Source organism: Simochromis diagramma, unplaced genomic scaffold, assembly GCF_900408965.1.
Source record: "Simochromis diagramma unplaced genomic scaffold, fSimDia1.1 OVJJ01000603.1, whole genome shotgun sequence".
Taxonomy (NCBI): domain Eukaryota; kingdom Metazoa; phylum Chordata; class Actinopteri; order Cichliformes; family Cichlidae; genus Simochromis; species Simochromis diagramma.
Window position 1 is genome coordinate 1,137,595 of NW_024387414.1, and position 11,193 is coordinate 1,148,787.

The following is an 11,193-nucleotide window of genomic DNA, read 5'->3' on the forward strand; positions in this document are numbered from 1 at the left end:
GGCCGTCTCAGCATGCAGAGTGAACACAGCCTCGGTCAATATAATGTCGTCCAGGCGTGGACCAAGAGACGCTCTTTCACTCAGAGTGAAGAGATCAGCAACAGCAAAGAAGGTGGAAGACGTTTCACTGGAGGGAGAAAGCTGCTTCTTTCATCCTTTTAGTACAAAGTCTGCAAACCTTTCAGAGGTTTCACTCAGACTGGACGGTTTTGTGCACATGGAAATTAAAGTAAATTTAGATAATGCTTCAAAATAACTGCCCAGAGCTGCTTAATGACAGTGAGACTGGTTCCTAGAAGGATTTTAACCTCAATTAGGCTCTGATGCGTCATTTCAAGGAAATAAAAGATGAACTGAATGGATGTTTATTTAAAGTAACGTCACATAATGCAGTCGCACAGAGCAGCAGCTGCCTTTGTTTCATTGTAGTAATGTTTGATGTAAGTGAAGGATTTGGTCGGGTTGAATGTCTCCGTCTGTGTTGCTCCGACAGGAACCTGAGCTCCGTGAACGAGAGAACGAGGCAGAAGATGAGAGAAATGCCCGGCCTCGTGGACTCTCTGGTGACCTACATCCAGCAGGAAGAACAGGGCGACGAGAAGGTGAGCCACAGAGGCGCGTGGATAATGATGTCTGAGTGCAGGCGCTTTAAAACGTCTGGAGCCGTGAGCACAAACCACAGACGCCGGAGACGTGGTTTGTCATTTACAGCAGAACAGTAACCAGCTCAAGTCTCACTGAGGTTAACCTGGAGTGTAAAGCGTGCACGTTTGCTCTGATTCATCGCTGCCTCGCGTCACAGTTTCAGCATCAGGACTCTGAACTGTGCATGACTGTAGAGGCTTTACTTCTAAACTTGTATAAACGAGGAGTGATCCCACAGATCTGAGAGCCGGTCGATAGAAACCAAAACCAGAGTTCACTTTGGCCGACCTTCGAGATCATCTGCTCGTCTTCATCGTGTTTGCCTGCTGCGTTAGTATCAGGCTGATTTTACTCTCAGCTCTTAGTTTCACCTACTAAAGTGACGAGTGGGCCTGGTGCAGTCTGGACTGGTGTTTGTCAGGAAGTCGCTGACTCACCGCCGTCCCACTCAACGGATTTCCCAAAGTGTCCTCGGGCTGGTTGTGCTGGAATGTGTCGCTAAATGAATAAAACTGAAGACATTTCCTGTATGTCTTTGTTCTATTTTTAGTGTGGCCAGTATTCCAGTTATTCCTCTGAAATCATCTCTGTGCTGTTGTTAAAAAGTGCAAAGATGTAAAACTGCAGCAGTGCATCATAAAGAAGGCTGGGAGAAAGAAAACAGCTGGTTAATAAAAATAGATTTTGTCTGTCCTCGGGTCAGAGCGGGGGCGGGAGCGACTGAAACGGGATATCGTGATGTGCGAGCTTCAAGGACGAGGGCGACAGAATCCTCAGTCATTCCCAGTTTTCGATGGTGGCGACTCTCCACGTTATTAATGGTGCGGTGGTTTGGGTCGCGTGTGAAAAGGGTTCAGACTTCTTTCTGTGCTTTTAGTGTCTGAAGCTCATCAGAGTCGGCACGGTGACTAAGACTCGCTGCTTTGAGCCCGTTTGTTTCGGTCGCTCTTTTAACTGATATCCATTTTTTATTTCCTGTCTGCGTGTTCAGGGTTTGGAGAACTCCCTGTGCGTGATGAGAAATCTGTCCTATCAGCTGTACTCGGAGCTTCCCCCTTCAGTCCAGCTCCGCCTCGAGGGCCCGTCGAGAGCTTCTGCCCACAGAGAGATCGAGACCATCGGCTGCTTCACTCTGTACAGCAAGAAGAACGTGGAGGTACGAGCAGGAGGAGAGGGTGCTGGTGTTATCCACCCGTGTGGTGCTCTGTGCCTGGATCCCCATCACCTCCAAAAACCTTCTGCACATTAGAGTAGCTACGGTCTGCTAGATTTCATAGTAATGTGTTCGTTTAAAATCGAACTTAAATGTGAAACTGGAAAACTAAGCAGCAGACAGACGTAAGCAGTTTAATCACACGAGCGCCTGAAAGATAAATTCATAACAATCTTAGTTTTTATTGAACGACTCAACTTGATTCTCACAGTTTATCAATTTAGTACAAAGTCTGCAAACAAGTGCTACTGTAACTCGTGAAAGTAGTTTTGTTTAATGTTAGGTTTGTTTAGTCTGGTTTAGTTTAGTTTGGTTTAGTTTAGCTTGGTTTAGCTTAGTCTGGTTTAGTTTAGTTTAGCTTGGTTTAGCTTAGCTTGGTTTAGCTTAGTCTGGTTTAGTTTCTTTTGGTTTAGTTTAGTTTAGTTTAGCTTAGCTTGGTTTAGTTTAGCTTGGTTTAGCTTAGCTTGGTTTAGTTTAGTCTGGTTTAGTTTAGTTTCTTTTGGTTTAGTTTAGTTTAGTTTAGCTTGGTTTAATTAGCTTGGTTTAGCTTGGCTTGGTTTAGTTTAGCTTGGTTTAGCTTAGCTTGGTTTGGTTTAGCTTGGTTTAGCTTAGCTTGGTTTAGCTTAGATTGGTTTGGTTTAGCTTAGCTTAGCTTGGTTTAGTTTGGTTTAGCTTAGTTTGGTTTAGCTTGGTTTAATTAGCTTGGTTTAGCTTGGCTTGGTTTAGTTTAGCTTGGTTTAGCTTAGCTTGGTTTAGCTTAGCTTGGTTTGGTTTAGCTTGGTTTAGCTTAGCTTGGTTTAGCTTAGTCTGGTTTAGTTTCTTTTGGTTTAGTTTAGCTTAGCTTAGCTTGGTTTAGCTTGGTTTAGCTTAGCTTGGTTTAGTTTCTTTTGGTTTAGTTTAGTTTTGTTTAGCTTAGCTTGGTTTAGCATGGTTTGGTTTGGTTTGGTTTAGTTTTACGTTGAGTTTACACTCAGCAGATTTTCTTCAATTATGAATTATTTGAATAAATCAACTTTTTGTTTTATATATTTTTGCTACTTTTGACCCCAAATTCTGTATTTGTACTTGATTTCTCTCTTCGTCCGCAGCAGAATCACCAGAACCTGCCCACCCTGTCTCAGCCTAAAGGGTCCGAGTGGCTGTGGCACCCGAAGGTGGTGGGGCTCTACAAGCTCATCCTGCAGAACAGCGACTACAGTTCCTGCAACCGCGAGGCCGCCATCGGAGCCCTGCAGAACATCACCGCGGGAGATGCCAGGGTAACGCCTCGTCCCGATCGTCAGCTTTAATGCGAGGTGCGGTCTCTGCAGGCTCACGTGACCTTTGCTCCTCTCTGTTAGTGGGCGTCCGTGCTGAGCATGGTGATTATAGAGAAGGAGCGGATGCTTCCCATCCTCCTGGACCGGCTGGACACCATCAGCGACACGGAGCTCAGGCCTCTGAGCGGCCTGCTGAGGAATCTGACCCGGCACGCCACCGACAAACAGCACATGGGTAAGAGCCCTGCTGGGACAGGTGCAGCTCTGCTTTCAAGGGGTTTCAGTGCATCCGCCTTTTTCCCGTTCTCTGGACCCCAAGGTCCAGGTCCACTCCAGAGTCTTTCTTATTCAAGTCCTTCTTCTGTGTCGTGGCAGCTAAGAACATGGTGGGGCTTCTGGTGTCCAAGCTTCCCGCAGACGGCCTGCAGAAAACGCCATCCAGCGACGTGGTGGTCAACCTCTGCGGAGCCCTCAACCACCTGGTCACCTGCAGCTCCTCGGCAGCCCGCGACGTCTGTCACTTCAACGGCATCCCCAAACTGGTGGGCATCAAGACGTCCCACGACAGCAGGTACGTGTAGTCGCGCTGATGGTCGCTGTCGCCGGCTCTGCCGCCGTTTCTCTTCAGACTCTTCATGTTTCTGCTGAAACAAAGCTGTGACCCCTCTGCGACCTTTGTTTCCTGTTTAGGACTTCACATGTCTGTTATAACCTTTCCTTCACATTGCGGGGCATGTTTGTGATGAAGCTCGTCCCTGCTGCTCTGGTATTTCCGCCTGTCCTCTCTCACTCTCTGCTGTCCTTCACTTTTAGCTCCGGGAGTCAAAAAGCTGCCCGAGCAGCCTCGACCGTCCTCTGCAACATGTTCCAGTACAAGAAGCTGCACAGAGACTACAGACTGGTGAGTTTCATGTGTAATCTTCACATGCTTCATCCAGAACACACTCTCTGTTGATTCACCCGCTAATTATTTCCAGCAGCGGGGAGTAGATTTCGTCACAGTAGATGTTTTTCTGAAAGTGCTGCAACTGAGTTTGAGGATATAAGTCACCTGCTGTTATCATCTTATCTTGTCAATCATTTGACCTCCTCACTGCGTACAACTGTAGCTCCTGTGACAAATCAGAAGTACCTGACTCCGTGGTATAATTCTCAAACACGTTGCCTAAAGCAGATGACTCGTAAGCTGGAGAGGAAACAGCGTGTCACAGATTTAGAGGATCATCATTTAGCCTGGAGAAATAGTTTGCTGCTTTATAAGAAAGCCCTCCGCAAAGCCACAACATCTTACTATTCATCACTGATTGAAGAAAATAAGAACAAGCCCAGGTTTCTCTTCAGCTCTGTAGCCAGGCTGACAAACACTCCTCACCATTGATCAGCAACCAGAGACTGTTGATCAGCCTGAAGGCTCCTAAAGACGAGAAGAAGGACAACTGCTGCCTGAAAACCTTTAGTGAGCCCTTATGTGTCAGGAGCATCAGGAGCATCAGGACTCAGTGATGAGGATGTACACATCCTGGACAGGGAGGAACGCTGGTTTGAGGGCGGAGTCAAGGAGACCATCTCTGAATCGAGGAGGGGGCCTAAGGGTACATCTGTCACCATCTTACAATGCTGTGATTGCAGCCGTTCCCCAACTCTCTGTGAATGGGACTCATGGCCAATTGGTCAATTTACATGTTAATGGTCATGACCTCATAGGCCATTGTTTCAGTCATTGTGTAAATGTCCTGTTTATAAGGTTGGAAACCTGCAGTCAGCTGCAAACATCCAGATGAACAGACTCAGCCTGTTTGGATTTCCTTACCTGGATGATTGAGCGATAATGCAGAGACATCAAGCACGCACCGCTTACGAGTGTGACAATAACGCATCAGGATCACGTGTGTGTGAGGACGCTGCAGCGGGACTCGCTTTGGCACAAGCAGCGAGCCGCTGTGCCAAAAACAAACCAGCACCACATTCACCAGGTTTCTCTCTCTGCGTCTTCATCCTCAAAGGCTGAAGCAGCAGAGTGAGGGCGAACAGGACGGGTCTCAAACGTGTCGTCGAGGTGAAGACGGAGGCGGCGTGCTTGTGGTCACTTTGGGAGCCTTTGTCACATTTCTGGTTGCAGCTATGTTTAAGTCAAAGAGCCTGAACCCGTCCTGCTGTTTTATTTCCTGCAGCCTGAGCTGGGGAGAAGCTGTGGGCGTGGGCTGTCATTGTGCTCCGTTTGTTTCCACCAGATGGTTTTCTCGTCTGCATCTGTTTTTTATCTCACTTGACCTCCACTTCTCGTAACTCCTCTTCCTCGCTGCCTCCCTCCTCTGCTCTGCACCCGAGCCTGGCCCTCATTAGTCTGTGGACGTGCTTATCTGGAAGTTCTGCAAAAGCAAATATTTTCTCTGAAGTAAGCAGCAGTCAGACTGGAGACTTGCTAAACTCCGTCTCTGAACTAAAAATGAAATTAAACTTGTAAATGATTGGGCTGGCAGGGGCTCACTCTGCCCCAGAACACCACATGATGATGATGATGATGAAAAGCTAAATGCGAGTCTGTCTGTAGCCTCCCCTCCTTCTGTGGAGGCATTAGCAGACCCCCCACCCGCTCCTGCTGTGAGAATCCTTTCCTCGTGTCTGCCGAGCTGCAGCAGGAATGTGGAGAATCTGGCTCAGACATTTTGGGTTCGCCTCTGTGTCTCTGCTGAGGTGAACTTGGCGGTCCTCCTCCCGTAAATCCGCGCAGCACAAACAAACCCAGGCCTTTATCTCCCTGCACTTTCACACAAACCCAGTTGTGCAGATAACACATCTGGAACACAACTGTGCAGAAACAAAATGACAGGATGAATATTTCTGGTTTACAGATGGTGAAACTTTTTCTCTGCAGTCAAACTGTCGACAAACAGCTTTGTTAGGTAACGCTGAGTGTGGCGGCCCAGCTTTTATAGCCCAGGCTCCGTTTATTGTGCAACTTCTCTGAGTTTATGGTGCTGCGCTGTGGAAACGGCTCCGAGCGCCTGATGAAGGCTGACAGATACATGGGCTCCTTCATTCTTCTGAGCCTGCAGCAGGCGACCAGGAGACGGCTGCAGAGGAACCTGGAGCACAGCTAAAGTTCAGTGACACACACAGGGACACACACAAGGACACACACAGTGACACACACAAGGACACACACAGTGACACACACAGGGACACACACAAGGACACACACAGGGACACACACAGGGACACACACAGACACTTTAGTTTATGACAGAAAATCTAAACTTCGAGTCCTTCAAAAGTACACCGTGCACGGCTACGTGGCATTGTGCCGATGTCCACGTCAGGATAACGCTCAAAATTCCTGATAGATCACAGAGCCTTCAGAAGCTGCTCCTCTCCACATCGCTTATAATAGTGCTGCTGTGGACTGAAGCTGCTGTGGGCTGAAGCTGCTGTGGACTGAAGCTGCTGTGGACTGAAGCTGCTGTGGGCTGACGTTTGTAGGTCTGTGAGTTCTGAGGTCCGAGGGACATTTCACCATCACACAGCGAGGCTTCGTGTGGGCGTCTGTCTGTGGGCGACGCAGGAACCCGCCCTGCACGGCGCTGCAGCAGTGGAGCGACGGCCTGTGGAGTGAGCTACAGGCTGTAATTCCACTGAGCTGCGTCTTCAGACACTTCATCTTTTAACGATTCACGGTTGCAGCATCTTTCATCACTTCTTTGATGATTTTTAAGCTGCACTGCAGGATCTTACCGCCTGATCGGCTCAGTGTTAGTCGTACTCTACTCTGGACCTGCTGCTTATTCTTCATTTCCTCTAAAAGCTCCTGTAGTACTCGCGTGTTCTGCTCACCCTACACTGAAGTACTTTAAGTATTTGTACTCGTACGCGGTAAAAAAAGAGGAATTCATGCTGTAAACTGTGGGTGTGTCTCTGTTGCGACATCAGCTGTGTTGGGTGGGTAGGTGTGGGCACGTAGTCGCCCACTAGAGGGCAGAGCAGGACTGAGTTTTACCCTCCTCCAAAGATTCTTTTAATCACAGCGTTTTCTTCATCAAACATAAATAATTTTGTTTTAGCACAAATTACAGAATGATTTCTAAACATGACCAGAGTCTGTGTTATTATTACTGTCACCCTCTGAGACACTGAGCTTTTATTGGAGCACGGCTCAAACCACTGCTGTGCAGTGATGTGCTTTCACTCTGTAATGCTCCAGTGGAAGCTGAGGGTTCTCTTCAGAATAAAAGACTTCAGCGGGGTTCGAGCTGTCACTGAGAAAACATCAGGCTAAAAACAAAAGTCCAGACTTGAGAGAAACAGTCGGTGCTCACAGAAGAAGCCTGCAGAGACAGGAAGCAAAGATTTCAGAGGCTTGGAGAGAAAACCAGTGAGAGTCTAAACACTAACTTCACTGAGCCGATGTAGTGACATCACCTGCACACCAGGAAGCACGAGACTAAAACACAGACTGAAGTATGCTGAGGACAGCCTGAGGAACATCCTGCAGACCGGGAGCGCCCTTTGGTCAGAGACGCTGCTTAGGTTCAAAGAAAGGAGGGCGAGGCTGCGCCCCAAACACCAGCATCGCCACCAACATGACCCAACATGCGCTGCTGCTCCTCCAAACACCAAAGTGAGCTTCACCGAGCGGCCTGCAGAGAGTTGAATCCCGCTGATAATCCGTGGATGTGAAGACGAGCGGTGCCAGCCCGCTCACTCCAGCCGGTCGCAGCAGATGGCCCCGCCCCTCCCTGAGGCTGGTCGCCAAAGTGCTGCTCATAGGGGGTCATGTGATTGTTGGGTTTTTCTCTGTATGTATTATTGTAGGGTCGACCTTACAGCGCCTTGAGGCGACTGTTGCTGTGTAAATAAAAGTGAGCTGAGTGTGAGACAAACATCTGCAGGCTGGTGTCCAGCAGGGGGCAGCGGGTGAAGTCATGCAAACATCCAAAGTAAAACTGGGACGTTTTTTGTATTACGAACGATGATGATGACGGTCGAGTCGCTCTGTGGGGACACTGGGTGAGTTTCTGTTTGTGTCTTTTTCCAGAAAGGATTCGGCAAACGAGACTTCGCAGACGGATCCTTCTAGGCTCAGCGTTTGACCTCGGGACCAAGACGAAGTTGACCGAACCCGTTACGTGACTGCGACCGACTTCCAGGAAGGCGATAGCGACCCGGAGCCGCGCAAACGCACGTGGCCTTTGGCAGCTGTGCGTTCGCTCAGCCGCAGAGAGTCTGACGGGAAGCTCGACACGGACACACGTCAGAGTCCGACTCCACGCGCTTGGACGTGTTCGCGTTACGTGCGGTGCTCGTAGAGTTTAGCTTTGGTTGCCGATGCGTTCACTTACCGTTGTAAATATTGATGCACATGCGTGCCTTTTAGGGTGTGTTCACATCAAACATGAAGGTTTCACCTCATGTGACTGCAGTCACCGTGGAAACTGGAGCATTCACCCCTGTGATGCCGATGGTTCAGTCGGCGTCCACGTGGCGCTGGAGGAGAATCCCGGCTATCTCGTGTGAAGGCAGATTCGCCCCCATTTGTATCGCCCAGCATGAACTTGCCTCATTGCATGAACTTTGTATGTAATCACGCTCCACGTTTGTTGTGAACACACCGTTGAAGACCTGCAGGTCACCACTCACTCATTACTTTTTTAATCCAAAGGTCAGATCTTCAGACTCTAACGACGTCTCACAGGTGCGTTTTGGCAGGTGAGCGGCGACCTGGGGCGTGCTTAGAGGTTAAAGGATGATTCGGTTTAGTTTAGCCTGACTTGTTTCCGTGGGCGACGGCTGTTGGGATGATTTTGTTGGAAAGCTGTGAGCAGATCTCGCGCCGCGAGCAGATCTCGCAATGTAGACGTCATGATTTCGTGTGTAGGAACATTTTCTAACTGTTAATAAAAGGTAATAAAACTGAAGTGAATACTTTAACTCCTGTATCTGAAATGAAGATTAACAACGATTGCTGGTTGGTTGGTTGGTTTGTAAACCATGAACGAACAAATGCGTGGATGTTTCTAAACTGTGTCAATAAATACTGTGCATTAACAGAAGTTCTCTGGATGGTTCTTATTCGGCCGGCCGTGTTAGAAGCTGCTGCTGAAACGAGCACAGTGCAAACATTGTTTTTGAGGAGGTGTGGCCAGAGAACGCAGCCTCGCCCGGCTCATTCCCGCCGTGAGAAACATCTGCGATCGTGTTTCCCCAGCAGGTCATGTATGAACATCCAGCACAACAGCCGGCGTGGGAGCTGTCCACTCTGAGACCACCCACAGTGGAACAAGAGTTCCCTGAGATGGAAACATTATGCTGCTAAAGTCACAGTGATTCATGTAAGTGTGCTCCACATCACAGTCAGACTATAGAGGGCATGTTTATGGAGTGTGTCGTTTCCTGACACCACCCACAGGTGGTGCTGTTTACTGCATCTCAGCCCTGCTGCTTCACTCTGCGTGCAGCTGATATAAATCCCAGTGATTATTAGCATTAGCAAACATAACCAGTCTCACCTACAGAAGCATTTTCACACATGACGCGACGTGGGTTTTACCCCTGCTGTTAAAACCGCGCACAGGAGGAACACAGGGCGAGTGTTGCACCATAGGGGGCGCCCTCGAGCTCACCCACAACGAATGAACAAAGAACAAAACTGTAAATTTCAGGATGTGAACACTTTTCTCCTGAAAACGTTCAACGTGTTTTTGATAGAAGGGCTTGTTGTCATAGTTCCGTTTAGGGCAGGACGTCCTTCACCTGTGAATGAGTCACAGCCTGTTACAGTTAAGGGGAGGATCAGACACTGACAGAGCAGAACGGTTCCACCAATAGGAGCGTTTAGACGTCCGTCCACCTGCAGAGACTCACCGCGGTAAAGTGAGCCGTCATTTGTGAGCCGCGGTCAAGCCAGCCGCCTCTTATCCGCCGCATAAATATCCTTGCGCTTTTACACCAGTCTTTACGGTAGCGCCTTTTCGCTTTATGTGCCGATTGAAAGCCTATACCCGCGCACACATGCACGCGCGCGAACAGTCGCACGCGCACGCGCGCACACAAATTTAAATGAAACAGCCCGATACAGTCAATACAATTATGGAAATTTCAGAAATTCATTAAAAATCATCCTGAGTAGTTGAGGTCCAACTTTCAACACATCCCTCCTCTGGGACACCTACTGTACCTGTGTGCCAAGTTTCATCTCAATTCACTGTAATCTTTATCAAAAATTGAAAGAACAATTATATGTCAATGCTGGATGTGTGTCCTTTCAAAGTGACACTAAATAACAGAACTCAGGCACATCAGGGAATAATCCAAAAGGCGGATTTATTAAACAAAAACAACATACAAAATATCTCTAACCCATACTACATAACCTAAAAAGAAACAAAGGGACACTTAGAAGCACAAGAAAACAATACTGAAAGGGCAAGAGACACAGCCCAAACATAATCCACAACTAAAACACCAAAAGAACAAGTCGTCCCACATAGCAGACGGGTCTTGCCTGGATCTGGTGTCAAGCCGGCACTGCTGTCTGACTTCTGTGTAGAAACATCTGGCAGAAACAGGCTCAAGGAGAGACAGCCATCTACTGTGACTGGCTGAGGTTGACGAAAAGGAGACAGGAAAACATATACACTGTGCAAGAGATACATACTAACTAATGATTAAATGCAGAGAGGTGTATAAACACAGAACGAGCAAAGAAGGAAAAAATTCATACATGATGGGAAGCCAGCAAGAGCCTAGGCTTATTGCAGCACAAATAAGGGAAGATTCAGGGTCACCTGATCCACTATAACTGTATTATTTGTCAAAACTGAGGGTTTTAATGCTAATCTCAAAAGCAGAGACGGGTGTTTGTCTTCTGAATTAATATAGAATAGAATAGAATAGAATAGAATTCGACTTTATTGTCATTGCACATGTCACAGGTACAAGGCAACGAAATGCAGTTTGCATCCATCAAGAAGTATATATTCGCGCGCGTGCATGTGTGCGCGGGTATAGGCTTTCAATCGGCATATAAAGCGAAAAGGCGCTACCGTAAAGACTGGTGTAAAAGCGCAAGGATATTTATGC

At 48.0% G+C, this 11,193-nt stretch overlaps 1 protein-coding gene across 3 annotated transcripts in view; it reads left to right on the forward strand.

Annotated features, from left to right (window-relative positions):
- Positions 1 to 9,164, forward strand: part of LOC120721385 (plakophilin-3-like) — a 24,289-nt gene extending 15,125 nt beyond the window's left edge. For 2 of the 3 annotated variants that reach the window (XM_040011670.1, XM_040011672.1), the window contains exons 7-13: positions 494 to 602; positions 1,637 to 1,801; positions 2,947 to 3,117; positions 3,199 to 3,352; positions 3,493 to 3,688; positions 3,931 to 4,018; positions 8,150 to 9,164. In XM_040011670.1, the coding sequence (XP_039867604.1) occupies positions 494 to 602; positions 1,637 to 1,801; positions 2,947 to 3,117; positions 3,199 to 3,352; positions 3,493 to 3,688; positions 3,931 to 4,018; positions 8,150 to 8,191 (925 nt within the window). In that variant the 3' untranslated portion in view covers positions 8,192 to 9,164. The remainder of the gene's footprint in view (positions 1 to 493; positions 603 to 1,636; positions 1,802 to 2,946; positions 3,118 to 3,198; positions 3,353 to 3,492; positions 3,689 to 3,930; positions 4,019 to 8,149) is intronic. The other variant, XM_040011671.1, reaches the window with a different exon arrangement.
- Positions 9,165 to 11,193: the final 2,029 nt, after the last annotated feature.